We start from the raw sequence: 26,410 nt of genomic DNA, 5'->3' as shown, positions 1-26,410 counted from the left end.
GGTATTACCCTATCCAGGACACTTTACTGCCCCTACTTCCAGTTTCTCAGTAACTAGACTCAATTTTGTGCGGTTATCTTACAGAGCTTGAATCTACAAAACCCATAGGTTAGGTATGGAAATACTCCATCTCCTTTCAGAACAGATTAGGGAGAGGATAGTGATAGGTATGCTAGTTCTGTAACAAAACTTAGAATGGGTAACAACTTATAGATTTGACAAACTGATTGTCTATGGGGAAGAACAGCATAAATCAAGTAAAAAACTCCTGTACCTTTATAAACCCTGAGCCTTCTACTGAATTAGGGGCAGGAAGGACTATAGTGAAATCCACAAACCTGAAGACATTTCTAGTTTAAACTAGGCCATCAGATACTGTGCAGTTTAAGAGATTAGTGAAGAGCCTCAGCCATTCATAGAAATGAAACATGAATCATTTATATGTTTTCACTGATAGTTGGAAAATTTAAGACATTCAGAGCCCTCTCACCATGGGTGTAAGTGGCATCGCTCAGACATCCATTCTTCCACAAGTATAGAATAGTGCTGGGCAGACCTCTCTCATGGTTAGAGGTCTCTCTCTTTAGAGCATCCCTCACACACAACATTACATCCCTTAAGTGATTCTTCTTATAGCTATGCAACCTCCAACCCTCCCTCCGTTTTCATGGTATTACTAGACTGTAAAGGAGATGAGATCCTGAGTGGCTTAGTAAGACCTGCTAGATAGCCTTTGTCACCCCCATATTAAGCATAAGCACCAATTAATCAAGTCCCAATGCATCCATTAACATTGCACACTACTTTATCAGCAAGTAGAGGAGAACAGCTGTGTTAACACCATGATACTCCCAGAGAAGGTTGCTTCAAGTATTGGCTGAGTAAGTGGGCATGCTGCAAAAACATAAGATTACTCCCACCAACCCTCTAGGGAATTCCTTCTTCATGACTCAGTTCCCCCAAGAGACCTATATCTGGGGCAAAACTGCTTTAGTGCTTACCCTTGCATGAGGATATTTAAAGCTCTGTTGTATGGACAGTGGAATGCACCCCAACTGCACACAGGTAGCAGATTCCCTGGACATAGGATTCAGAGAGGTATAGTTACAGATCATAAAAACATTCTTTTGTATCAACTAAAGTAGCACCAGATTATTAAAAATGCCCCATTAAAATGCTATAGAGTAAGAGTCATTCATGGAAGCCCTTAACTGTCACTGGTGCTTGGAACCATATGTAGTTGTCCCAGGCAGAGGTCACTCCCTGCTGAGTGGATGGATTTGTACTGCTGTTTCCACCACAGGACAAGTTGACAGTCAGCTTCCTCCCACGTGTTGGCACTTTGTAGTTGAGCTTGGGTCGGAACCAGTCAATGCCACAGTCACGGTGCCCCTGGACCATGACAATGGTGCCCATGACAGGGACAGCCTGTAGCTCACTGAAGACATCTGCAAGGAAGAGTGAGTGGAAAAGCTTACGAACACAGGATGGTGTTTGCAGGCTCTCCTCAGCATTGCCCACAGAGATGCCCTCCAAGTTGATCTCATAGAGCTCCTTGGGGCTCATGGCATTTCCTCCAAGTAGAATAAGGACCCGAGGGACCAATGTCAGGTTGAACATGGCTTCCAAGTGCCGGAACACTCCCTCCAGCTCCATTAGCAACTGCTGGCACTTCCTGCTGCTCCCTAGGTCTGGGGTGTGTGGCGGCTTCTTAATTGCATCTCCATCCTGCCAAGCAAAAAAAAAAAAAAGTACATTCTGAATTAGGCAAGCAGTGGTACATTTGACTGCGTTTAGCACCTTGAACAACCAGACCTGACACAGGAAGAACAGAGATTTTTCTAAAAAAAAAAACAGTTTAAGACTGAAAAAAGGAATCATCCTGGCATCTTAACCAACTTGGAACAATTTCCAATACTAGTGTTTCCTGGATTTAAGGTCAGTAGAAATAAAGGTATTAGAATGGATGTAACAGAACTAGAAACTTGTGACCTTTCAGAGCGTGTCATGGCTCAATGTATCGCAATTCAGTCAGCATTCACCCCATTCTGTAGGGGTGTGTCTGGATTTTCTTAGGAGGCAGATATTTAAGTTGTCTTAACTACAGACCTTGGAGCACAGCAGAAGACTCCCGTGGAAATTCTGTGCAAAAAAGTTAATTCTGCACACAATATTTTCTAATTCTGCAAAATTCTGCATATTTTATTTGTCAAAACAATAGCCACACCAGTTTCAATTATTTTTGGTCATTTATTTCAAAATATCTGTCAGCAGGTATGTCTAACAATACAAACAAAGATTCAGAAAATGTTTATTGACAAATAGATTCCTCACTAGGCATATTAATACAGAACTGAGTAATAATTCATTTAAACTACAATACAGACCCATATTTCCCACACCCCTCTGAAGCAGTGCAAGGGCTGGGGGGGCAGGGGAAGAAGTGTTGGGGTAAGGGAGGAGCTAATGGAGAGGGAAGTAATTGCTGGGAAGAAGCCTGGTGTGGGTGGGAAAAGTATGGAACAGGGTTTTTGGGGGGTGGGGAGGAGACCATTAGGGAGCTTCCCCCATGCAGACCCTGGCTGATGCCTAGCCTCTCCCATTCAGTTAGGCACATCTGCCCCTGTCCCCATGTGTCCCTGCACACCCACTCCTCCCATCCCCCTACCGCCCTGCACCGTCCCTACATACTCAGCCACTCCTTCCCCCTGTAGCTCTACACCTCCCTCTCCTATCCCCATGTGTCTATCCTCACTCAGCCACCCCATTCCCCCCTGTAGCTTTGCATTGGCACTCCCATTCAGCCCCTGCCCCAATCTGTCCTCCCCCACTGCCCTCATCTGATTCTCTCCCCCCCCCCCCCCAGTAGCCCCACACTGTCTTCCGACCTGGCCCTACAGGTACTGCAAAGAAGGCTCTACAAGCTCTTTCCTATGTGGCTGGGAGCAGCTGCCATGTACTATTGACACAATGGCTTCAGGTGGGCAAAAGGTAGAACTGCAGCAACTTTTCAGCAGAAGCTTTTTTCTGTGCAAAAAATTAAAAATATGCATGACTCATTAATCCATAGAATATCACGGGGTCATCTAGTCCAACAAAATAGCACAGAATTCCCCCAGGAGTAGAACAGCAAGAGAGGTGAAGTAGTTTTGTCCTTACCAAATGTATTCTCTTTAGGATATTGTATCCCGAGAAATCACATTAAATATAATACAGTGTTTAAGACAAAACCTAGAGTGCATGTAATCTGAAATACAGAAGGATATCTTAACAGAAGCTACAAATCAAGACAGCTAATAGATTAGACACCCAATTCTTGGAAAAGGCTGACTTGCCTTAGGAGCCAGTGCCACTTCATTCAGTGAGAAAGAAGATGAGCCTCCTAGTCTTTATTCAAATTTTTCTTGCACACTAAACACACTCTGTATAGGTCTAAGAGAAAGGTTGTCTAAATCCTGTAATGCTAACCTGATGAGTTGTTTTAAAAATACGTAATCTCTCCACCACATAACAAGTTTCTATCATTAATAACCTATTTCAAATACACAGGGCATAACACCCCTGGCAGACCTCCCCTTCCCCCTGTTCCTGAGGAGTCTGGTCTATCTTAGTTGTGCCAAGTTGGGCGGTCAGGCACTCTCCCATATCCCAACTCTCTTTGGTTCCAAGAGATACCGCTCCAGCCAAGACACTTTCTGCAACCGGTCACTGCTGCCCCTGAACCAACCAGAAAGCTTACCACTTTGATCTGTTTCAGAGTAGCAGCCGTGTTAGTCTGTATTCGCAAAAAGAAGAGGAGGACTTGTGGCACCTTTGATCTGTAGCTGCTCTCCCCCGAGTCAGGGCAGAGCATTCTACCTCTGCAGGGAGCAGCTGGAATGCCTACCTGGCCTCGCAGAGGAGGCTGCTATTGGCGGAACGTGCCGGCATGTGCCTCCAGCCCTCCTTGGCCCCAGGTAAAGTCCCCGTCGTGCAGGGGATGGAAGCAGAGCTCTCAGCAGGCAGCCGCAGAGCGCGATTTGCTGCGCAGGCAGAGAAATGAAGCGGGTTTCCTGGAGGGGGAGGAGGCGGCCAGCGGCCGGCGCGGGAGAACAGCGGCTCACGCCGCACAGTGCGGAACGCACCCGGCAGCCGCGTGGATCGAGGGCTGCGGCAATTGTCGCCCCAGCCGGCTCTCGCTAGCCGAGGGCTGGTCGGCCCCGGGGAGGCCCAGACTTACCTGCGGCTGGCGGGGCAGCGCCCTCCGGCAGAAGTAGGCGAGCTGCTCGTAGGGCAGGGGCAGCTGGTGCCGCTGGTACAGCACGTGCTTGAGGAGCTCGCAGGCGAAGTGGCAGCAGCCCTGCTGGGTCACGGGGCCGGGGAACGCCACCGAGACGCAGCGGCAGCCCGGGGCGCGGCCGGCCGGGCCCTGCGGGCAGTGAAACGCCGCCGCGCCGCCGCCGCCCCGTCCCGCGGCGAGCTCCGAGGTCACCGTCGGGGCCTCCACGGGCTCGGTCGGGAGCAGGTCCGCTGCGGGGAGAGGGGAGAGGTCACCCGGCTGCGGCGCGCGCGCACGGATTGGGGATGGGAGCCCGGAACTCCTCCCCCTCCCCCCTCGCCTCACCTGCCCGCTGCTGGCGGCCCGGCCCCGCCATTTTCTGCCTCGAGCTCGGGCGCCTCCCGGCCCCGATTTGAATGGCCGCCGCCGCGGGGCATCATGGGAGCCTCACGTCCGCTCCGCTTCCGGGCCCGGCGGGCCCGACCCACCCACCGCAGCCATCTTTGTTTAGGGCACAGGGTGTCCCGCTCCGCCCCCTCCCCTTCCCAAGGGAGAGGAGCTACGCCTCGGCCGCTGAGAGGCGGGGCCCGGGAGGCCACGGCGTGTGTGCTGGGGCGGGGCGGCGGAGAGCTTGTCTCCGTCGCTTCCCCCCCCTCCCCGGCATAGTGGGGCTGGGCCTCAGGCAGCGATTGGGTGCGTGGCAGGGAGGGGGGAGAATCTAGCGCCAGGGATGGGGCCTGGGCATGGCACCCTAGGGTGCCCAGATGTCCCGATTTTATAGGGACAGTCCCGATTTCGGGGGCTTTTTCTGATATAGGCTCCTATTACCCCCCACCCCCTGTCCCGACTTTTCACATTTGCTGTCTGGTCACCCAGACACCACAGGGCCAGAGCTCCCCTCCCTGCTGCACCACCCAGGCTCCTGGCCTGTCTGTTGCGCTGAAAGCCCCCCATAGGTGTGCTCTGTCGCTCCTGTCTAACTGGGCCATGCTCAGCCTCCATCGCCCCTCTGCCAGCCCCTTCCACAAGCCCTCCTGCCCTGGGCACCAACAGCCTCCCCTCCGCTCCGCTCCCTAAAGCCCCTGCGCCAATGCAGTGTTGCCAACGGCTGCAATTTTTCGCCAATTTTGAAAGGCCTCGAGGACAAAAATACCGAATCATTTATTTGAGTTACAAATTACTTTCTTGGGGTGAAAAGGTCGGCAGTTTTATGCAGATGCCCAATCCCTGGCTCTTTGCTGCTACCTGGTGGCCTTTAAATGAGGAGCCACTCAGGCACACAGGCAACTGCACCAAATTGACCTCTCCGGTTAGGAGAGGCCACGTGGCACTTGTGCCATGGGGAACACAAAGAATTCTGCCGCAAAGCAGGGCTTCTTGTTGACACTGGGATGTATCCAGCTGGGTGAGGAGGCAGCCAATGGGGAAACAGGAAACAAGTTCCAATATGAACTTGGAAACAGCTCACATGAGTGAGAGGTGGCCTCTGCACAATGTCGTCAACCTTTTTCGAAACGGGAAAAATTGGGGCTTTTTGAAGCAAACTCTTGTTTGGTGATATTTAGGCTACTTTGTGCATGTGATCAGTGAAAACTCAAGCTTTGTGGTTGGCATGCAGCTACAGAGTGGCATTCACCAGAGAACAGCACTGTCTCTGCACAGTTCAGGTGTATCATCTGTTATGAATGACACTGACACAAAAAAATGTGATATTTAACCACCATGATGATAACATTCCAGCCATAATTAATATATTACCAGTACCATCATTGCCATAATTAATATATTACCAGTACCATCATTGCCATAATTAATTATAACAATGGGATGTATACAAAAGGCAATGAAAGGGAGATCCAAAGGTTCTCAGCACAGTGAGAAGTGATATTGCCAAGTGCTGGGACTAGAACTCAGGAATCCTGACTACTTAGCTTGTGGCTTAACCACATAATCAGCCTTGCGTGTCTAGTCTGACCATCTTTTCTATAGGAGTCTACAGGTGAGCCAAAAACACCCTGGGGGAAAGCAAGGGAGGGAATTAAATGTGCTCCATATAAACTGGGTCTTCCCTTGCATTTCTGTACACCACATTTATCTAGGCATATGGACTTATTCTGATACCTTTTAACTTGGCTATGACAACAGACTGAATTTGGCCACCATTATGCCACAAGGTAAAGGCTGGGTTGTAGTGTCCTTCTAATGACCTCTCACCGAGAACAGGAAGGGATGTCAGTTGCAACATCTTTTTTTAAGACCCATATCAGTGGAACAGGGTCTGTCAATGGCCCCCTGGTTGTGGGCCAAGGACAATACTCTTTCCTCAGACGATTGATGATACCAAGTTGGGGGAAGTGGGGATATATCTTCCATAACATAACATACCATTTCCCCTTCTTAAATTTCCATGTCCAGCTGGTTTGCTATAGGCAACATTGTCTAGTGATTAGTGCAGGCGAGGGACTGAGACTCAGGGCTCCTGGATTCTACTCCCCACTCTACTACAAATTCACAGCATGACTGTGGCCAAGACCTTTACTATTTTTATTATTTATATTACAGTAGAACCCAAAGAACCTAATCAGGATCAGGCTCCATTATTTTAAGCACTGTACAAACAGACCTGGTTTACATTAGGAAAATTAGGACCCATAACCACCAGATGGGAGTAGTGCTCCTTGTTGTTTTTGTTTTTGCTGATACAGAGTAACAGGCTACCACTCTGAAACCTGCTCTGAAGCTGTTCTCTTTTCTCAGCTTGCTGTGGTGGGTGATGCAATTTACCCAAGTTACCGATAGGAGGTCAGTCCTGGAGGAGGCGGTGCCAGGAAGCACTGAGAGGGTGTGGCTACAGCTAGCTGAGTTTGAAAACAAAGCATCTCTGATTCCTCATTGGCTGCAATTTTAAAAATCAAAATAATAGGGAACTAAAAGGAGTCCCAATTCTATATTCTACATGCATGATGGGATCTGTAGTTCTGTGGCTTCTGCATGTTCTTGTGTGTGTAATATGCTTAGTGTGGGAATGTAATGTACTGTATTTAGATTACACTAATACCATATCCTTTTATAGCACCTTTCATCAAAGAATTTCAAAGTGCTTTACAAACATTAATTAATGAAACCTCACTAGAGGCAAAGTGATTTGGCAAAACTATACAGTCAATCAGTACGGGGAGCGGGAAGTATGACCCAGGAGTTTCTCAGTCCAAAATTCTTGCTTTAATTGCCAGACCATACTGTTAACATGTGTCACAGTATGCTTGATATGAATATATTATATTGTTTTGTCTTTATAGATATTTAGGCGTGAAATTTCTAATCTGCTGGGGGTGCTTCCCCGCTGGCTCAACCCCCACTCCACCCCTTCCTCCAAGGCCCTACCCCCACCCTGCTTCTTCCCACCCCCACTCTGCCCCCACCCTGCCTCTTTCTGCCCCTCCTCTTCCTTGCCCAGTTCTGCCCCCTCCCCCTAGCGCACTGCACCCTCGCTTCTCCCCCCTGGAAAAAAGCAGCATCTTGATAGATAGTTTATTGGTTTGCTAATGTACTATACAGTTGAGGCTCCCACAGCTCTCTTCTATGTTATATAAGGCCACAGTAGCCAGAGGACGCTAGGGGTCTTATGTACATACCCAGCACGATAAACACAAGCACTGTACACAAGATGTAAATCTGTAGAATTCAGAAATCGGATCTTACTATGTTGGTGTCCAAACTTTGCCCAACCATGAAGCTGCATCAGCAGCTTGCTGGGACTTGCTTGACATAGAATGATGTCAATCACAGCTATAATACAGGTTTCATAGTAGCAGCCGTGTAAGTCTGTATTCACAAAAAGAAAAGGAGTACTTGGGGCACCTTAGAGACTAACAAATTTATTAGAGCATAAGCTTTCGTGAGCTACAGCTCACTTCATCGGATGCATCCGATGAAGTGAGCTGTAGCTCACGAAAGCTTATGCTCTAATAAATTTGTTAGTCTCTAAGGTGCCACAAGCTATAATACAGCGGAGCAGCCCATGGAGGCAATAGGCCTCAGCATCAAATGTTCCATCTCATTCCCTTGGAAGTGTGTTAAGTTGTTTGGGAAAGGTGCAGAGCATAGGTGATGCCATTCTGCCTCCCTTCCAGTGCCCCAATTCCTCTCATGAAGACAAAGCATAAAAAAGCAAACACAAGAAATGAGTCTGGTCTGAAACCATCACAAAATGGTAAGATAGCAGAGAACCAGCAAGCAAGCAGCCACTCAGTGAACTGGAAAACCACAACTCCCAGGAGCCTCTGCTCAGCAGATCCATAAGGAAAGGACGTTTTGGCCTTAGTGCATGCTGGGAGCTGTAGTCCTTTCGAAGTAGAGTCCACAGAAGGTTTCTGTTTAGCGCGGTGGACCCTGGGAGCGGTAGTTCTGTGTGCTGGGACTGCTGCGTCCGTGGACCTTTGCGAGGAGGTCCCATGGGGAGAGAGGCGTGACGAGCGCGATGTACGCTGGGATTGCTATGCGGCGCGGTGCGTGCTGGGGGTTGTAGTCATGGGCAGCTGCCCGCTTTCGGTTTCCCGTGGCGCCCCGCGGCTGTTTCTGACGCCAGAGGCTGGAGGCAGCTGGAAGGGCTGGAGCTGGGGGCGGGAGCGGGCGGCGGCGGCGGCGGCGGCGGCCGGGGCAGGGAGGCTGGGACGCGCCGGGCCGGGATGGACTCGCGGGTGTCGGAGCTGTTCGGGGGCTGCTGCCGGCCCGTGGGAGGCGGCGGGGCGCTGCGCGGCCGCGGGGGGGCGGGGGCCGGCGGGGGCTCCAAGGGGAAGAAGAAGAGCGGGAGGAACCGGGGCGGCAAGGCCAACAACCCGCCCTACCTGCCGCCGGAGGTGAGCGCGGGCCAGGGCTGGGGGGAGGGGAATGGGGGGCGTTGGGCTGTGGGTAGCTTTAGTCTCGTTGATTAGCATTTGCTGTGTGGTGATGGGCAGCGCCGAGTGCTTTCATTATTATGACGAGATGCCCCTGGCTGGGGGAGGGGGTGGGGGGTTAATGGGGCTAGAGGGTCCCAGTTGTCGCTGTGCACTGGTGCGGGTTGTGTTAGCAGGGCCGGTGAGGGGCTGGAGTGCCGGTGGGGGGTTGATCTGTGTGTGCAGCTGTCTTGTGTCCTGTATCCCGGAGTCCCAGAAGGGCCTTATCTCAATGCCGGTGCCCCCTGGGCTGCTGATAAAGTTTTGGAGGTGGGGACGCAGCCTTCTCAACCCCCCCCCCCCCCCCCCCCCGTTGGCAGAGAATCCCGGTGCCTGCCTCTGCTCACGCTATCGCTTGCCAAGCCGCGAGAGAGCGAAACTCGTATGGTTCTTGTTTCCTTCAGGCTTTCCAGGAGAAGTAGGGAAAAGTGAATAAAGCTCTACTAACTTTTCACTTTTTTGAAGCTCTGAGTTGTGACCGAGTCACTGGAGCTGGCTGTCTGCCTCGGTTACACCCAGTTCACATTGGGAAGTGCCTTTGCAACTGTAAAGGCTAGGAAAAACGTTAATTGACAGGTTAGTTTCTGTGTAAATTGGTGGCTTCGCTCCCTGCCCGGCAACGCTTCCAAAAGTCACAGGCGAGTGAAATTTTCAGGCCTTGGTGATGTAAGGCAGCAACAACAAGATAATATATGTGCTGGATGCAGGATAGCTGAGGCTTGGAAAGGTTATGGAGGAGGGCTTTTCATCGGGTAAGAGAAAATGATGGTCAGCTGGGGATCCTAGCAGAGGCATTCCTGCCCCTCTTTGTGTATGACTCTAGTCTCTTGCATCCGATGAAGTGAGCTGTAGCTCACGAAAGCTTATGCTCAAATAAATTTGATAGTCTCTAAGGTGCCACAAGTACTCCTTTTCTTTTTGCAAATACAGACTAACATGGCTGCTACTCTGAAATCTAGTCTCTTGCTGTCTCTTCCTGTCTCTTCACTAGCCCCCACCCTTGTAGGTGTGGAAAAGCATAATAGGTTTTCATGATTATTAACTGGGTTGGAAGCAGTTCCTGAAGGTCGATCCTGTTCAGTCAACTGAGGAGAATACATTGATGTGTATCTGCTGTTAAGGCACTAGAATATTAGGCTATGTCTACACTACGCAGCTTTTAGTGACGGGGCTGTGTTGCCCCAGCCCTGTTGCTAAAAGACGCATAGTGTAGTTGCTGTCTGTCTGGTCTCCTGCAGACAAAAAACTTCCACACCCAATGAACAGTGTTAGCTTTGTCCGTAGGAGAGCACTCCTGCTGACAATGCGCTGTTCATACCAGCGCTTTTCATCAGCAAAACTTCTGTCTTTCGGAGGAGGTGTTAACACCTCTGAAAGACACAACTTTTGTCATTCCATTGCCAGTGTACACATAGCCTTAGTGTAGCTTGGTTGGTTAATGAGGCCACATTAAATCCTTTTTCCCACTCTCGCCACATCCTGAGTGTGTTCAGCACATTTTGCCTTCTCTGCCTTTTACTCTGATTAATGAATACTAGCAGCTTGGCCTCTTGTGGAGGGAGACACTTGGGCAATCCCTCCTTAGAGCTCTGATGTGGCAGTGCTCCTCTCTTTTGCTGCCAGTCCCACAGAGATACTTAAACTCCATTGGTGTTTAGTGAGCTGGCATTGGTGGGGCGCAGTTTGGTTGCTGGCATGCCATTTGAGTGCACCTTGCAGACTGATAGCTACAGCCTTGGGAATAGGTTCTGCTGGACAGCTCAGCATGCAGTCCAAGATGCCCAGTTCCCTTCCATTGCTGAAATCTGATCTGCCATTGTTCTATGGAAACACATTCTCAGCAGGCCCGGTGACACCCCAACTCCTCTTGGACTGCTAATTTGAGTTAGCAAATATTTGCTGAGTTTGGGATTCCACCCTGTAGAGGGTCCAGACCAAACCCTGGATAAAGTGAGAGGTAGTTCCTAAGCAGATGGTGCCATGTCTGATGGGGTTTTCCTGCTGCATTGTGAAAATGAGTCTGGTAAGTGGCCACCTTAGTTGCTGGAGCTCATACAGTTCCCACTGGCCTGGGGCTGATGGATACCACTGCTTGAGGAGCATGAGGTTTGCCATGGACCATTGGTGGTCTGGCCCCGTGTTTCATCACAGGATATTTACACCATCCTCAAAAACATCAGGGTGCCAAGTCCCAAGTGAGAGGTGTGGGACAGGTACTTCTGTCCAAGGCAGGATGCCTTGCTTTGGGGGATGAGGAACAGATGCTAGAACAAGTTAATCCCTATTGAGTCCCAAATAGTCCATCCTCAGGGACAGCATTGTTCCCTGCAGTGACCTGGCTGTTGTGCCTTTCAGCTGCAGGAGGGACAGTCCTCTAAGGCTTCGGTATCTCTTCCTTCCTGTCTCCAGATACCCTGCCTGCACCACTATCCAGCAAGTATAAACTTGTCACTGTCCTTGCACCTCTTGCACTAGACTAGAGCCTCAGTTGCTATGAGACAGGCACAAAACCCTTGTTCAGAGGATAACACAGATACTGATGCAGTATGCAGAGCTGAAAGGCTAATGGGTGGGAGGGGTTGGCAGAAGGGACCCCCTTACCAGTGCCCCTATCTTGCTAAGAAGCTCCAGCTTTAGGAGTAGAGTTGCTAATCCCACGGCCCTGCTTTTTTTGCCACCATAAGCCATTTATTATGGTTAGGGGCTGAGTTAGAATGCAGGGCGGGGGCTTTACTTTCCCTTGCTGGGCAGATCCATGTGCTGGGAGAGGGAGCTGTATATTTCCAGAGAAGCCAGCTGGCAGGGCAGTTGTAGTTCAGGAAGAGCTGAAATCCAAGCAGGTCAGTTTTCACACTGCTGTCAATCTGGTTTACTGCTCTTTCCATTGGAGTTCCTGGCTCCTTGCAGGACCCAGTCCTGTCTCTGTAACTTGTAGACTGAGATCAGTGGAGGGTCCAGTTTAGTATTGGACATGTCTTCTCTCTGGGGGCTGAATCCTGCCTTGGCTGGAACAGAATTGATGAGCTAATACGTCTTTTCATTTCTGCCTACAATGATCTGGCCTCCTGAGGAAACCCTTCTGTGTCCAGGAAAGCTTCTGGCTGATATTTCTCGGGAGCTGTCAGATCAGTAAGTGGTTTGTTTTACCACAAGTTGATCAATAGCACTTGCTTCCTTGTGGCTGTGAGGAGCATCTCTCACTGGGGGGCAGCCATGCATGCTTATGGGGAGAGGTCAGAGAGAGGAATAGTTAGCAGTGAGTGCAGTCACTGTCAAGAAGGGTGGGAGTCTGTGATAGGCCAGCTCAGTGCTGGATCGGTTGTCTGGTTCTCTTGTATTGAATGCAGATTTAAGAGCAGTATAACGCTGGTAGGGTTGGAGGTCCCTAGATGGTTTAGGCTTGGGTTTAGGAGTAAAGAGTTTTTTTACTCCATGTCACCAGTTCCAGTGTAGATCAGGGGAGGATGAGCTGGGTGGTTTGGGATTGGGGAGAGGGATATGGAACCTTTTGCCCCAGGTTACCAGACCCAAGACAGGTCCAGCTTGCTAGCAAGTAATAAAGCTGTTCCCATAAGACTTTTAATGGACTCTGTGTAACATAAAGTGGGGTGGCGTGTTCCAGACCAGTGATTCTCAATGAGGAGTACATGTCCCCCGGGGGTATGTGGAGATCTTCCAGGGGGTACATCAGCTCATCTAGATATTTGTCTAGTTTTACAACTGGCTACAGAAAAAGCACCAGTGAAGTCAGTACAAAGTAAAATTTCATACGGACATTTTAATGACTTGTTTATACTGTTCTATATACTATAAACTGAAATGTAAGTGCAATGGTTATATTCCAACTGATTTATTTTATAACTATATGGTAACAATGAGAAAGTAAGACATTTTTCAGTAATAGTGTGCTGGGACACTTGTAATTTGATGTCTGATTTTGTAAGCAAGTAGTTTTTAAGTGAGGTGAAACTTGAGGTATGCAATACAAATCAGCCTCCTGAAAGGGGTACAGTAGTTTGGAAAAGTTGAGAACCACTGTCTCGGACCATTTCCTAGGAGGACGCGCTATCACTGGTAACCTCAGCAGAGGCACCAGGAGTTGACTGGGCCATGGAGAATGAGCTCTCCTCATACCCCTACGTGGAGTGACTCCGGGGCAGGGTTGGGAGGTAAATGAAGAGGCTTGTGCGTTCCACTGCCCGGGCTGTGCCTATTGTGGACATAGCGGTCTTTAGGACGTTTAACTGGGCACTTCCTTTTGCTAGCACTAAAAAGATTGTCCATTCCCAGTACGACCCCTTAATTTTGGCCTCCCAGCATTCATACTAGTGTCTCAGCTGCTTTGTAGCGCAAACAGCAGCAACGTGCACGTGGTAGTTTCCATTACGGCATGGAACTGCGGCTCTGGCAGGGAGGCTATGACTTAGCGTGTATGTTGAATTCCCTGCAGTTTCTTTCTCCTTGCGACGCTGGCAGCAGCAGCTGATTATCCATGTGTCATTCCAGACCACCCGGAATGTGTGTGGGCTCCATGGTGTTAGGGAAGTCATGTGGGGTGGGCAAGGGCATTTGGGAAAAGTGCCTGGGGTTGTGAGGAGGGTGCTAACCCATGTCTCATTTGGTTCTTTAACCAGGCAGAAGATGGGAACATAGAATACAAGGTGAGTCCTCAGAGGATTGCAAAGGGGAATCCTCTTCCTGGCCAGTTACCCTGTAACCTCGAGTCCAAGGGGATGAATTGAGCAAAGCGGCTGTATAGGGGACGTGCCCGGGGGATGCTCAAAAGGGAACCATCCCAGCCTTGCCCTTGGGAGAGTGGGCCTGAGGTAGGGCACTATTCATCTCACTTTGGGTTCTCTGAACCCAGTGGGAGAAACTGGATGCTAGAGAACATGCAGCGCAGAATCCCTTTGGACCGTACTCTGGAGGGGCCTTCCAGCCCCTTCAGGTGTTTTGTGTCCCATGTGCTGACCAGTGTAGAGGTCACTCTGCCCTGCAAAGTCCGTCTTTTCATCCCCCTCTTTCTTTCCTTAAAGACCCAGAGCTACAGGTGCCATTTATGTCCTTTCCAGTTGTATTTTGGGGCAGTCCTGCAGTTCTCACTCAGGCCAGAGCACAAATGGTTTGGGCCCCATGGCACAGGCTCCCTAATCCAGTGCTTCCCTCATACCAGCCCGTTCTCAGGTGCCATCTGCAAGATACAGGAATGTTCTGCTACAGAAGTTCTTGCCTCTCTTGTAACCTTCTTTCTCCTATCCCACTGGCTCCTCTGCAGGTGCTAACTCGGAGCGTGTTTCCCAGAGGTGGGTCTGCTGAGGGGGCCATTGCTCCATGGCAGAGGGTTAGGGAGTCACTGCCCCAGGGAGATGGGACAATTGCTGCCTGGGGGCAGAGAGAATAACCGCTCCCTCCCTCGAGCAGCTGAAGCTGGTGAACCCCTCGCAGTATCGCTTTGAGCACCTGGTGACACAGATGAAGTGGCGGCTGCAGGAAGGTCGGGGTGAGGCTGTCTACCAGATTGGCGTGGAGGACAATGGGCTACTGGTGGGCCTGTCAGAGGAAGAGATGCGTGCCTCCCTCAAGACATTGCGCCGCATGGCTGAAAAGTATGTTTCTCCGGCTCTCTAACCCCTGCTGGGCCAGAGAAACCCAGCTCTGCCCCATTCTCCCCGCAACCCCCAAAAGGGTCTTGGTGGCTCTTTCTTCTTCCTCCCCTCCCCTCCCCTCCCCTCCCCTCCTCTGAAAGGCCTGTAGATCAAGGAAACATGTCTCCTATCCAAGAGCCTAGGGCCTTGTCCAGTTCACACTCGGAGAGGCCCCAGGCCAGGGAAACCAGCCTTGCCGAGGCTTTGAGGTTTTTGCTATTAGAGTCCGTCTGAGGCTTCTGCCCTGGTGCTCTCAGAGCCTCCAGCCTGCCCTGCAGTTTGAGTCCTGTTCCTAGGTCCCTTATGGTGCTCCGGCCAGGTGATGCCCTGGATAAGAGGCCAGTCGTGTACTAGCTCACCCCAGACTGTTCCCTCTTGCCCCCTTTGCAGGGTCGGAGCTGACATCACCATCCTGCGGGAGCGCGAGGTAGATTATGACAGTGATGTTCCCAGAAAGATAACAGAGGTTCTTGTCCGGAAAGTCCCTGATAACCAGCAGGTAGGGAGCCCTTGGCTGGGTTGCTCTCCTTGACCTGGGAGCCCTGAGGTACTGGAGACTCCCAGACTCCATTCAAGAGGTTTCCCTTTGGGATGAGATGGGAACCCTTCCCCATGGAACCACTTCACATTATAACAGTTCACAGGATACACTTTAAAGAGCTACCAAAAGGGGGCTGAGCCTTTCATCCTTTGGGTGCCAGCTGCAACCCACCCCAGACAAGGGAGACTGGCTGGGCCAGGGAATGGGATATGAAACCTTTCACCTCCGCAGCACCAATTCTAATCCAGCCCATTGTGGAGACTGGGGAATGATCTGGCATCTGTATTGCAGTAAGTGTGCAGGTGACCTTTTTGTGATGTCATAGGCCTGGCATAGGACATCATGCTTGGCATGGTGGAGTCATAAACCCGGTTCGACAATATCATGGGATGGTCAGAATCTAAAAAGAAGTGCTGCATAGTGATCCCTGCCTTTCTCAGTCCATTCTGGAGGGAACATGTGGGGCATGTCGGCTGACATGGGGTGAGCACGTGCCACCCATGCGTGTGGGGTGGTGTCCCTGCATCAGGAGCAGGTTGTCCCATGGTTTCTCTGCTCTGACTCTTTTCCTTTAGTTCCTAGACCTGCGAGTGGCTGTGCTGGGGAACGTGGATTCAGGAAAGTCAACGCTGCTGGGTGTCCTGACCCAGGGTGAGCTGGATAATGGGCGGGGCAGAGCCCGCCTCAATCTCTTCCGGCACCTCCATGAGATCCAGTCAGGGAGAACATCCAGCATCAGCTTTGAGATCCTTGGCTTCAATAGCAAAGGAGAGGTATGGAGTGTGAGTGTTATTGCAGCAGTGTGGAGAGAGTGACACCCAACTCCCTATGAGGAGTGGGAGGAACATGACTGCTCTCCTGTCTCTGTGCTGCCCGTCACTGCAGTGGGTGGAGCAGGACTGACTCAACAGCAACAAAGGAGTTCTGTGCCCCCTGCTGCTGCAGCAGAGAGCCTAGGAGTGATCAAGTTGTAATTAGAAGTGGTAGGAGAAGGTGCTGCTTATCCAGTTGGAACAGTCATCTGTTGTGGTGTCCTGCTTCTTGCCTCCAGATTAGTGGTGTACAGGGTTGACATTACAGTATAGCCACAGCAGCCTGCATAGTCAGGCCTAGTCCCTTTCCAGGTGCAGAGTCTCAAGCCCTCTGGCACTTGTTTCTGATCTGATGGAGTTGGTATGGTTGGGGTTGTCTCTTCTTCCCTCTGCCTCCTCCTTTGCATACCCCATACCTCAGTCTCTGGTTCCTTGTCTTCCCTAGGTGGTGAACTACAGTGACTCACGGACGGCAGAAGAGATCTGTGAGAGCTCCTCCAAGATGATCACCTTCATTGATCTGGCTGGCCACCACAAATACTTGAAAACCACCATATTCGGTCTCACCAGCTACTGCCCAGACTTTGCCATGCTGGTGGTGAGCGCCAACACCGGCATCGGTAAGTGCACCATGACCCAGCCTTGGGGAAAGCACAGAGGGTCTGGCAGGATGCTTTAGGGGCACTTGAAGAGTGGTAGATGCTGGCTAATGGGTGATTGTAGTTGGAAAAAATGATACTGATTCCAATTCCTTCCTGACTCCCTGTAGCCCAGTGATTCCAGTGCACCTGTGGGTGCTGCAGATGAACTGGGAACTTGGCTGCCTCATACGCCATTGGTACCTGAGCTCTGATTTTATTGCTGAGGGTGGTGACCAGGGCAGGAAAGTTGGGTAGCATTTGAGGGCATTTTGAGCATGCGAGAGAAATATCGCCTTGATATATTAGTGGTGTATATAGGATCCCAAAGCATTTTAAAGGAAGTAAACTAGAACCATCCCCTGTCCATTTGGACAGCCACTTTTCTGACTAATCCGTTAGCTTCTGGAGAGAAACTCTTGGGTCCTAATGGAGCAGAAGCAGGTGCCTTGACCCAGAGAAGCCTTGATCTGTCTTTCTGGAATGATGGTTAAAGAGCTGTGCCCCCTTGCCTTTGCCTGAGATGCTGAGCAGGTGGGGTGACGCAGTTCCATCCTCATCTGTATGATGGGACCATGGGGCACTTCTTGGGCAGGGAGACGCTGGCATCCTGTGAGCAGGTGGCTTTGGTGCCCATGCTCCTTTTAGCTGAGCACTCCTTTGTCTCTTATAGCAGGTACCACGCGGGAGCACCTGGGCCTGGCCATGGCCCTCAAGGTTCCCTTCTTCATTGTCGTCAGCAAAGTGGACTTGTGTTCCAAAGCCACCGGGGAACGGACAGTGAAGCAGCTGGAGCGGATCTTGAAGCAGCCGGGCTGCAACAAGCTGCCCCTGCTAGTGAACTCGGACGATGACGCTGTCACGGCAGCACAGCAGTTTGCACAGTCTCCCAAGTAAGGAACCTTAATTTCTTCTGCAAGGAGCAGGGGGAGTCAGCTGAGATTAGTCTGTTGGGATTTTACCAGTTCCGCTCACACAGGGGAGGAGACCACATCTCTAGGAGGCATTAGCTGTCTCCTCCCCAGATTTCACTCCTTCAGCTCCTCCACGCATGGCCCCCTCTCCTAGGCCTTTCAGTGGCTGAAAGTGGGGTGAATGTGTTCCTTGCTTACCCTAGAGACACAGCTCCAGTGAGGAAGCCTGGACTGGCTGGGTGCAGATGGCCTGGGCTGAGCTCTCGAGAGGCTCTCATAGAGCTGTCTCTGCTGGGTCCCTTTTAGCTCATGTATTCTTCTCTTGGGGGCCAATTCCTTGCAATACTTTCCCCAAGATGGGCTCTGCAGCTGTGTTGTGGCCCCCAGCTCATTCCTTCCTCTGTGTGTTTGGCAGCATCACCCCAATCTTCACGCTATCCAGTGTTTCTGGAGAGAACCTGGATCTCTTAAAAGTTTTCCTCAACATCCTTCCTCCTCTGACCAACAGCAAAGAGCAGGAGGAGCTGATGCAGCAACTTACAGAGTTCCAGGTACATACAGGCATTGGACTGATGTTCTTGTACTGCATCCATTACGATGGCAGCTGAGCACCTACCTGAGGGCAAGCTTCACTGCAGTCCCCTGTATCTGGGGCAGTGGTTCTCAACTTATTTATTATTGTGGGCCAAATATGCGGCCCACAAAGTGTTACCTGGGCCACAGGTTGAGAAACACCGTGCCCCCCACCTAAACCCCCACACAAACCCCTATGCTCAGGGCCCTCTGTTCAGAGATCCCTCTACAAAGTGGGGCCAGGAGCGGAGAGCTGGGGGAAGGGACCCTGGACCCTGCTGCGTGGGGATCCCTAACCCCCGCCATGCGGGGCCAGGAGGCAGCTGGCTGCCCAGAGCCCGCAGCCTTTAGCACACAGCTGACCTGGGGTGAGGGGAGGTAATGTGCTGAGCCACTGGAGTAATGAGGAGGATGGGGAGTTAGAAGTGGTGCTGGTCCCCTCTATATTCCATGTGCTGCTTCTGAAAGGGCCTGCCAGGTATCTGAGTGCCCAGCTTAGTGCCAGCCAAGAGATGTGCTGGGCACATCTCTGAATAATGAGCTCTTGGGTGTCTACTTCACTCTGGGACTCTTCAAAATCGGAAACAGTTGGAGCAGGGAAGGTCTGCTATAGGCCCCCATGCCCTGGGTGGAGAAGTCTCCCCTGCAGCCTGTGTTGGGTGAATGGTGGCTCATTCCAGTTCTGAAGTGCTGCTCTCCCAGTTGCATGGTGAGTCTAAAGAGCTTACTCTTGTTGCCCTGCTGCAGGTGGATGAAATCTATACTGTGCCTGAAGTGGGGACTGTTGTGGGAGGAACTCTGTCCAGGTGAGCGCTGCTCTGTGCACAGTGACTTGGATGGGCTCAGGGGGATTAAGGTTTGGAGGGGAGAACATGGGCTGAGCACTGACAGATCTCCCAGAGTATTTAATTCATCTGTACGGGCAGGGCAGTAAAGTGGAAGCTGCCTGTAAGTGGGGATGGGGGTGAACATGGAGGCTGAATTCACCCTTCGCCTGGGTAGGACGGGGAGCAGGAAAGGGGGAATCTCGGCCCAGAGGACAGGCTGTCTCCAGAGCAGGACTCTAATGTGTTGGTGGGAACCCTGGGCAGCTGCTTTGCCTCTGACAGGGCTGTGGTTGGAGCCTCGCTGGCCTCCTGAGGGTTGTGTCTTTCACTGGACTTTCAGAAGTCCTTCATCAAGAAGCAGGTGGGTAGTTTGGGAGGAGGGACAGCAAATCGGCAGTCTTAGGTCTGCTCAGGGCAATGCTTGCTCCCTTGGCCCCAGGAGGAGTGTGGGACAGCTTTAGCAGTTGGTCAGTATTCCAGGGCTAGTCGTGTGCACCCAGTCTCTTGGGGATCCCAGGCAGCACCAGACCTGCAGCAGGTCACCTCTGTGCTGCCTTTACTGGAACAGACAGAATGGAAGAGCAGGTGGAGACTGGCTGAGTTGCCTGTGTCTAAGAAGTCGGACCCCTTGGGATCTCAGAGGGCTGCATTAGCTGTTAGTCCTGGGAATCCAGACTCCCTTCTGCTGGGCATCCGAGTTAGTTGGTCAGACACTGGGGAGGGAGAGTCCAGGCAGACTCATTTCCAGTGGGATTCAAAGAGGCTATCCAGGTTAATCTCATTGGATGTCTTTCCCTGTGTCTCTGGTTAAACTCTGTCAAGGTTCCTTCCCCACTCTGAACTCTAGGGTACAGATGTGGGGACCTGCATGAAAACCTCCTAAGCTTACTTTTACCAGCTTAGGTTAAAACTTACCCAAGCTACAAACTATTTTACCTTTTGCCCTTGGACTTTCGCTGCCACCAGCAAATATCTAACCGGGTTTATTATTGGGAAAGAGTTGGAAACCTCTTAGTTGGAAACGTCTTTCCCCCCAAATCCTCACCAAAACCTTGCACCCCCCTTCTTGAGGAAGGTTTGATTAAAAAAAAAATTCCTCACCAATTTGCATAGGTAACCACAGACCTAAACCCTTGGATCTTAAGAACAATGAAAAAAGCATTCAGTTTCTTACAAGAAGAATTTTAACAGAATTAATAGAAGAAAAAGTAAAAAATCACCTCTGTAAAATCAGGATGGTAAATACCTTACAGGGTAATTAGATTCAAAACATAGAGAATCCCTCTAGGCAAAACCTTAAGTTACAAAAAGACACAAAGACAGGAATGTCCATTCCATTCAGCACAGCTTTTTTTCTCAGCCATTTAAAGAAATCATGATCTAATGCATATCTAGCTAGATTACTTACTAAATTCTAAGACTCCATTCCTGTTCTGTCCCCTGCAAAAGCATAACACAGACAGACCCAGACCCTTTGTTTCTCCCCCCCTCCAGCTTTGAAAGTATCTTGTCTCCTCATTGGTCATTGTGGTCAGGTGCCAGCGAGGTTATCCTAGCTTCTTAACCCTTTACAGGTGAAAGGGTTTTTCCTCTGGCCAGGAGGGATTTTAAAGGTGTTTACCCTTCCCTTTATATTTATGACAAACTCTGTCCTGCTCTTGTGCCCCCGGCAGTGGAATCTGCAGGGAGGGGGAGAGCCTTGTGGTCGGTCCCACTGATGATGGCAAGTTCCTCCAGCTGAAGGTGTGCAGCATCCAGCGGAACCGCTCCGCATGCCGTGTGCTCCGGGCAGGACAGGCTGCCACGCTGGCCCTTGGGCCCTTCGACCGCTCCCTGCTGCGCAAGGTGAGTCATGCTCCCATCTCCAGGGAGCTGCAGCTGGGCTCCTCACCTTGACAGCATCCTGAGCAGGCAAGGAGGAGGCTATTGTGCTTCCTCTGAGATTCCTACTTAAGGGGAGGGAGTTTAGAAACATGAAACAAGGCACATTCCCCAATAGAAACCCCACCCCACTCCTGTCATATTGCCAGATTCTGGTTCAAATGGTGGGTAGTTGACCTCCAGGCTAGAGATGGATGCATGGAGCTTTAAGTAGGGTTCAGAGGATGGGTTGGGGGAAATTGTAGGGGAAAAGTCCATGGGGTTCAGCGGCAGCAAGGGGGCTGTTCCTGATGGTCTGGGTTTTGAGCTTGAAGTGTTGTGCAGGGCATGGTGATGGTGAGTCCAGAGATGAACCCCACTATCTGCTCAGTATTTGAAGCCGAGATTGTGCTGCTCTTCCATGCCACGACTTTCCGAAAGGGATTCCAGGTGACTGTGCACGTGGGGAATGTGCGGCAGACGGCCATCGTAGAGAAGATCCATGGAAAGGTGAGATTCTCACCAGCGGGGGTGTTCTGGCAATGTCTCAGAGCCCAGCCTGCTCTGGCTTGTTAGGTTTCCTTAGGACTCCTTCCCTCCCCTCTGTTAGGAAGTCTCACTTCGCTCCTTCCTGCTAATGCCGTGGCACTTGAATTGGATCCTGCCTTTCCTCTCCTCTCAGGAAACTGCCTTTGTCCTCTGGCCTGCTAGTGTCACTGGGGAACTTCAGCAAGAGACCCCCTGGTCTCCAGACCTCTTTGCTGCAAGTCAGAGTTCCTTTGCCACAGTGCCCTGACTAGTGGGAGGGCCTCAAGCTGTGGCGCCTTAAACAGTGGGTTCTGGGAGAGACTCAGGAGATCTTGTTAGCATTCTTCCTCCCCTCTCTGCCTTGGACTTCCCAGTGCCCCTGGATATGGAGGCAAAGGGCTGGGTGGGCATGCTCCTGTTTGTGACGGACAGCCCTCTCCTCTCCCTCAGGACAAGCTGAGGACAGGGGAGAAGGCTGTCGTTCGTTTCCGGTTCATCAAACATCCTGAGTACTTAAAGATTGGCGCCAAGCTGCTGTTCCGTGAAGGAGTCACCAAAGGTATCGGGCATGTCACCGACCTCCAAGCTATCACCACTGAAGAGAATGGCCTGGAGGAGACCCTGGGGCCTGGGTGTTTGACCTTCTGACTCCAACTAGATCTGTGAGATCTCCGGACACCAGCAATGGAGGAGGAGAGAGTTGTGGGGAGTTGTGAAGAGCAGGACACGATTGGAACTTCTGCTGTCCGGTTCTAGCATGGGCTTCTCCTCTCCACACTGTGAGGGTGGAGCCCAGGAGAGCTCCCTGTCTTCAGTACCCCCAACGGGGAAAGTTAAGCGTGTTGTGTCTGCATCGTCTGCTGCTTTCATTATCCTGCCCTCCACCACAATAGACCAGAGGCAGACTTAGTCTGGGCAGGCGAGTCCTGGCTTTGTTTACAGTACTTTGGTGGGAAGTTGTTGGCTGGTACAAAGCAAAGCTCCTGAGGTGCTGAGCAGCAGTGAAGGGATGCTGCCACCGCTGTTACAGGGTCAGTCCCATTGCAGCTCTCTGAGCGTTGGGCCTGACCCATACTGTGTGCACCCCTGTCTTCCAGTCTCAGGCTTTTCCCTCCAGGGCAGAGACCTTTGGGACGGCATAGGAGGCCCAGCCACCCAGAGTGCAGAGACTTGGTTAAACTCAGGTTCACAAACAGTAGGAACCCGAGAAAAGTTCAGGACACTTGTAGCCCTTTTAATCTTGGTTAATTTTAATCCCACGTGGGCCCCCCTTCTGTGTTCAGTGGCTCCTGCTTGGCTATCCCAGCTCTTCCCCAAACCAGCGCAAACCGGGATCTCTTCCATGGACTGGCCCTTGCAAGATGGTGATTTAAGCCCCATGCCCATCCTAGTGCTCATGTCTTGTGGGTGGCTGGGGCTGCCCCCACACATCCCAGTGCAATCAGCCTCCTTGAGAACCTGCACGAAGCCAGGGTCTCTGCCTCTAGCCTTCTGCTCACTGCAACAGCTGAGCATCCTGCTGGCCCAAGCAGGAGGTCATTTTGGGGAACAAAGCTGGGCCCACAGCTGGGCTTGAATCTGCTTGTCCGCTTCAAGTAAGCGCCCCTGTGGGAAGTCTCCTTCATTGAGTTAGTGGCAGTGCGTTGTGATGGATTTCCCTGTTGCAATCAATCTGTGCTGCAGCCCAGCTTGCTCCTCGGGGACTTGCCTTAACTCTCGAGGAGAGACAGAGGGGGCTGCCGTACTGGCTCAGGAGGACGTTTACTGTTGGATGCCATCTGACAAAGCTATTGCAAGGATTTTTATTTTATTTTATTATTTTTTTGCTCTCATTCTACTTAAGGGAAACTTCCTTTCTTGTCTCTGCCACTGAGGTTTCACTGCCTAGGAGAGCTGGTGGGAGCCAGCACAGCCAGAGGCTTGGTAGGTGTGTGAAGACATGGAACACTTGCTGCCTTGTTTCCCCAGCTGTGCCCTTCAGGTACCAAGTGCTGAGCATTGCCCTGTGCAGCTGCTGCTGAGGGTCAGCCCCATTCAGCTGGGAACAGGGGGGCTGGGGAGGGTTATGCAGTTGAGGCTGCGTAGCTGTCATAAGGCTTTTGGTTTCACTGGTGACTGTTGAATAGAGCTGGTCACGCACGGCTGCCTGAGCCAAGGTGTGGTGTCTGGGCAGGGAGGGGGCTCTGCTCCAAGTGTTGCCAATAATCGTCAGGCTGTGCTGCCTCGTGCTCAGGGTCTCATGCTGGGGCTACTGGCATGGGCAGCGCACACGAGACTGAGCTTCTCACAGCAGCTTTCCCTGCCACAGGCCATGCCCTTGCTGTAGTGAGGAGCCTTGTGGGGGGGGAGGATTCCTGCCTGCAAGCTGTTCAAGTGCACCAAGCTGAGTTGCGGGGAGAGGAGGAGAGTTGTTCCTCCCCTGTGAAGGGTTATGATGAAGCTCCTCTGCTTTCTCCTGCCATGTTCTGTGCTGAAACTCTGGCTTAGACTGGGACCTTTAGGGCAAGCCTGTCATGCAATTGCTGTTAATAGCAGCATTGTCAAGGAAGGTACTGAAGAGTTGCCTCTTTAAATTCTTGGGGGATAGGATCCCTCCTCCACCTTACAGGGACTTGAACCATGGACCCTAAGATTAAAAGTCTGATGCTCTACCAATTGAGCTAGCTCTGAGCAGGCACTGCCCCTTCCCTGGAAGAGGTAATGTATTCACTCTGCTGGTAGTACCTTGCACACTTTGTGCTGGGGGAAGCTTGGTCTGTCTTTTCTCCCTTTCAGTCCCCTTGCACACGACTGCTTTGCTGGCTCAGCTAGTCTGAAAGGGGGACTGTGCCCCTCATATGCTCCTGCAGGGAGAACAGAGTCCCAGTGAGCACTCCCCTCTCTTGTTATTGTGTAAATACAAATAATGGTGCCCTGGAGGGGCGAGTGTCTCCTCCTGCTGTTTGCAGTGACCTTGGGGTAACCGGGGGTAACCGTCAGCACTGCCACATACTCAAGCTGCTGCTCCCTTCCCTGGAAGAGCTGATGGGCTGAGCACCTTCCCTCTCTCCCCCACCCCCTCTTCTGTGGCATGACTGTTCTCAGTGCCATGCTTTCCATGCTCCCTGTTCTCTTGTCTTGGATTCTCTAATGCAGAGGGATGGCTTCCATTTCCTTGGCATCTATATATAATGTACAGAATAAAGATGTTTTATTGAGACAGAACCTTGGCTGAATTGTGAAGGGGGATGGTTGAGCAGAGCCCTCTAGCCTCTCCCCTATCAGCCCTCCCCAGCCACTGCCCTTTCAGTTACTACCCTCTGGTAAACAATCTGTGCTGGGGCCTGTAAGGACTGCATATATCACTGATTACAAGCTGAGCCTGACCGAATGGGAGGCTAATTTAGCTGACAGCCACGTCACCCTGAGCGCAGTTCTTATTGCAGTGGATGGAGCTAGCTGTGTCTTGCATGTGTCAGAAGCCACAAATTCCTGCTACCCTGGAGTCTGGTTAAAGGGAGACACGATGTGACCTTCACTGGTGCTTTGACACAGCTCATGTTAATTTAAAAGCAATATGTAACTGCAGGGGGAGGGGGAGAGGAGCTGAGTATGTTCCACTAAACCTGAGAGCAGGCTGCAGCAGCAGGCTTGGCAGACTGTCCTCTTTAATTTGGATGGATAATATCAATGTTTGTTTAAGCATTTTTTTTATTGATCTAAACTTTTACAATGGGGGGGGTCAGACTAATTATTTTATGACAGTAGGTGTTGATATTCAAAAAGCTAAAGCTTTATAAACCAACTGTCAACTTGTCAAAATATATAGAGGAACTAGCCATAGTTTGGATTAAGTTCTCAAGCAGCATTTTTCTTTCTTTGCCTGTCTATCCTTTGATTATCAATGGAAATATTTTCTCAGCAGTCTGGATGCCTACAGTGAAATGGATGTTTGACATTTACTGCTTCAAAAATCTATTCCTTCCACACCCATACAGAGGAGACTAACAAAACTGGAAATGCTCCAGTGTTTCTCCTTGAATGGATTGAAGTGCAGGAGCAGTTCTTGCAGCGTGCATCACTGAAGGTGACCCACTGGACCTGTCTCCTCCCTTCCTTATCTTGACCAACATCTCAGCGGATCCCAGTTGGATGCATCTTTTCTTACTCTGCCTGTTTTCTATTTTATGGCCTTGGCCACCACCTGAGTTTCATTTCTTGATTGCCCTGCAGGAAACAGCTGTTGTGACAGCAAAGTGATGCAATCCCACCAAACAGGTTGTAACATCTATTCAGGGGAGTGTGAAAACCCATCATTTCTTTCTAAAGTGGAGGCCTAACATTAGTGGGAGGGTCATTTTAATTCTGTCCCTCCCAAATGACTAAGGGCAGCACTGTGAAGCAGAATTCCTTTCCTATGCTGCTGTACATCCCTACCTCCACCCCCCTCAAAAAAGCTACAGGAGTGAGATGGACTGGAAGGTATTAGAACTGCACTAACACTAAGGAGCATCCCAGAGGACAAAGCAGCAGGCTCTGGCTGAGGCAGAGCTAGTAACTGATGCAAGAACTTGCTGTTGCAGTTGAGCTAATGGGGGAAGGGAAGGGAAATAATCATGCAAATACGGCTGTAGCATGCTCCCTGCTATCTACACTCAGCAGTAGGATCCCGAGGCTGTCCAGCTGCTGCTCACTTAAGGAGAATCTCACAGCTGATGAAACTGCCTGCAAGGCTAGAGTTTATGAACCACACCCAGAGCTGCATTTCCCACACAGTACTAAGTTCAATTGCATGGCAGTGACTAGTGCCTTGAACAGGACCCAAGCCTCAAGAAATCATCTACAGGAGGGTTATTTCCCTATTCGCTGAGCTCTGTGCTAGCTGTGCAGTCTGATGG

At 51.0% G+C, this 26,410-nt stretch overlaps 2 protein-coding genes across 6 annotated transcripts; one reads left to right on the top strand and one right to left on the bottom strand.

Moving 5' to 3' along the window:
* Positions 1-418: 418 nt before the first annotated feature.
* On the bottom strand, positions 419-4,762 carry LOC119853129 (MAD2L1 binding protein). The gene is made up of 3 exons (XM_038395722.2): positions 4,604-4,762; positions 4,220-4,509; positions 419-1,728 (listed from the first exon to the last, which is right to left on the bottom strand). Exons 1-3 carry the CDS (start codon positions 4,632-4,634, stop codon positions 1,192-1,194), a joined length of 858 nt encoding a protein of 285 aa, XP_038251650.1. The 5' UTR covers positions 4,635-4,762; the 3' UTR covers positions 419-1,191.
* A 4,169-nt stretch (positions 4,763-8,931) lies between these two features.
* Positions 8,932-24,737, top strand: GTPBP2 (GTP binding protein 2). 5 transcript variants are annotated; one of them, XM_038394913.2, is made up of 12 exons: positions 8,932-9,117; positions 13,830-13,856; positions 14,617-14,801; positions 15,231-15,339; positions 15,957-16,154; positions 16,639-16,813; positions 17,505-17,724; positions 18,161-18,296; positions 19,066-19,124; positions 20,819-20,990; positions 21,351-21,515; positions 21,984-24,737. In XM_038394913.2, exons 1-12 carry the CDS (start codon positions 8,947-8,949, stop codon positions 22,179-22,181), a joined length of 1,815 nt encoding a protein of 604 aa, XP_038250841.1. In that variant the 5' UTR covers positions 8,932-8,946; the 3' UTR covers positions 22,182-24,737. The 5 variants fall into 5 exon arrangements, with proteins under 5 accessions (XP_038250841.1, XP_038250845.1, XP_043367505.1 ...); XM_038394917.2 differs by lacking the exon at positions 8,932-9,117 and adding an exon at positions 9,661-9,771; XM_043511570.1 differs by lacking the exon at positions 8,932-9,117 and adding an exon at positions 9,796-9,947.
* Positions 24,738-26,410: the final 1,673 nt, after the last annotated feature.

The sequence above is a fragment of the Dermochelys coriacea genome, chromosome 3 (genome assembly GCF_009764565.3).
Source record: "Dermochelys coriacea isolate rDerCor1 chromosome 3, rDerCor1.pri.v4, whole genome shotgun sequence".
Classification (NCBI taxonomy): domain Eukaryota; kingdom Metazoa; phylum Chordata; order Testudines; family Dermochelyidae; genus Dermochelys; species Dermochelys coriacea.
Note: the sequence above shows the minus strand (reverse complement) of the source record. Positions and strands in the feature narration are given on the sequence as shown.

What these genes read in the sequence shown, in the direction of transcription:
- LOC119853129 (XM_038395722.2), bottom strand. Translation starts at nt 4,634, where the DNA reads ATGGCGGGGCCGGGCCGCCAGCAGCGGGCAG. An exon ending in GGGCCGCCAGCAGCGGGCAG is followed by an intron (nt 4,510 to 4,603) that starts GTGAGGCGAGGG and finishes CTCTCCCCGCAG; the next exon opens with CGGACCTGCTCCCGACCGAG. An exon ending in CGCTGCCCCGCCAGCCGCAG is followed by an intron (nt 1,729 to 4,219) that starts GTAAGTCTGGGC and finishes TTTGCTTGGCAG; the next exon opens with GATGGAGATGCAATTAAGAA.
- GTPBP2 (XM_038394913.2), top strand. Translation starts at nt 8,947, where the DNA reads ATGGACTCGCGGGTGTCGGAGCTGTTCGGGGGCTGCTGCCGGCCCGTG. An exon ending in CGCCCTACCTGCCGCCGGAG is followed by an intron (nt 9,118 to 13,829) that starts GTGAGCGCGGGC and finishes TTCTTTAACCAG; the next exon opens with GCAGAAGATGGGAACATAGA. An exon ending in CAGTTTGCACAGTCTCCCAA is followed by an intron (nt 17,725 to 18,160) that starts GTAAGGAACCTT and finishes TGTGTTTGGCAG; the next exon opens with CATCACCCCAATCTTCACGC.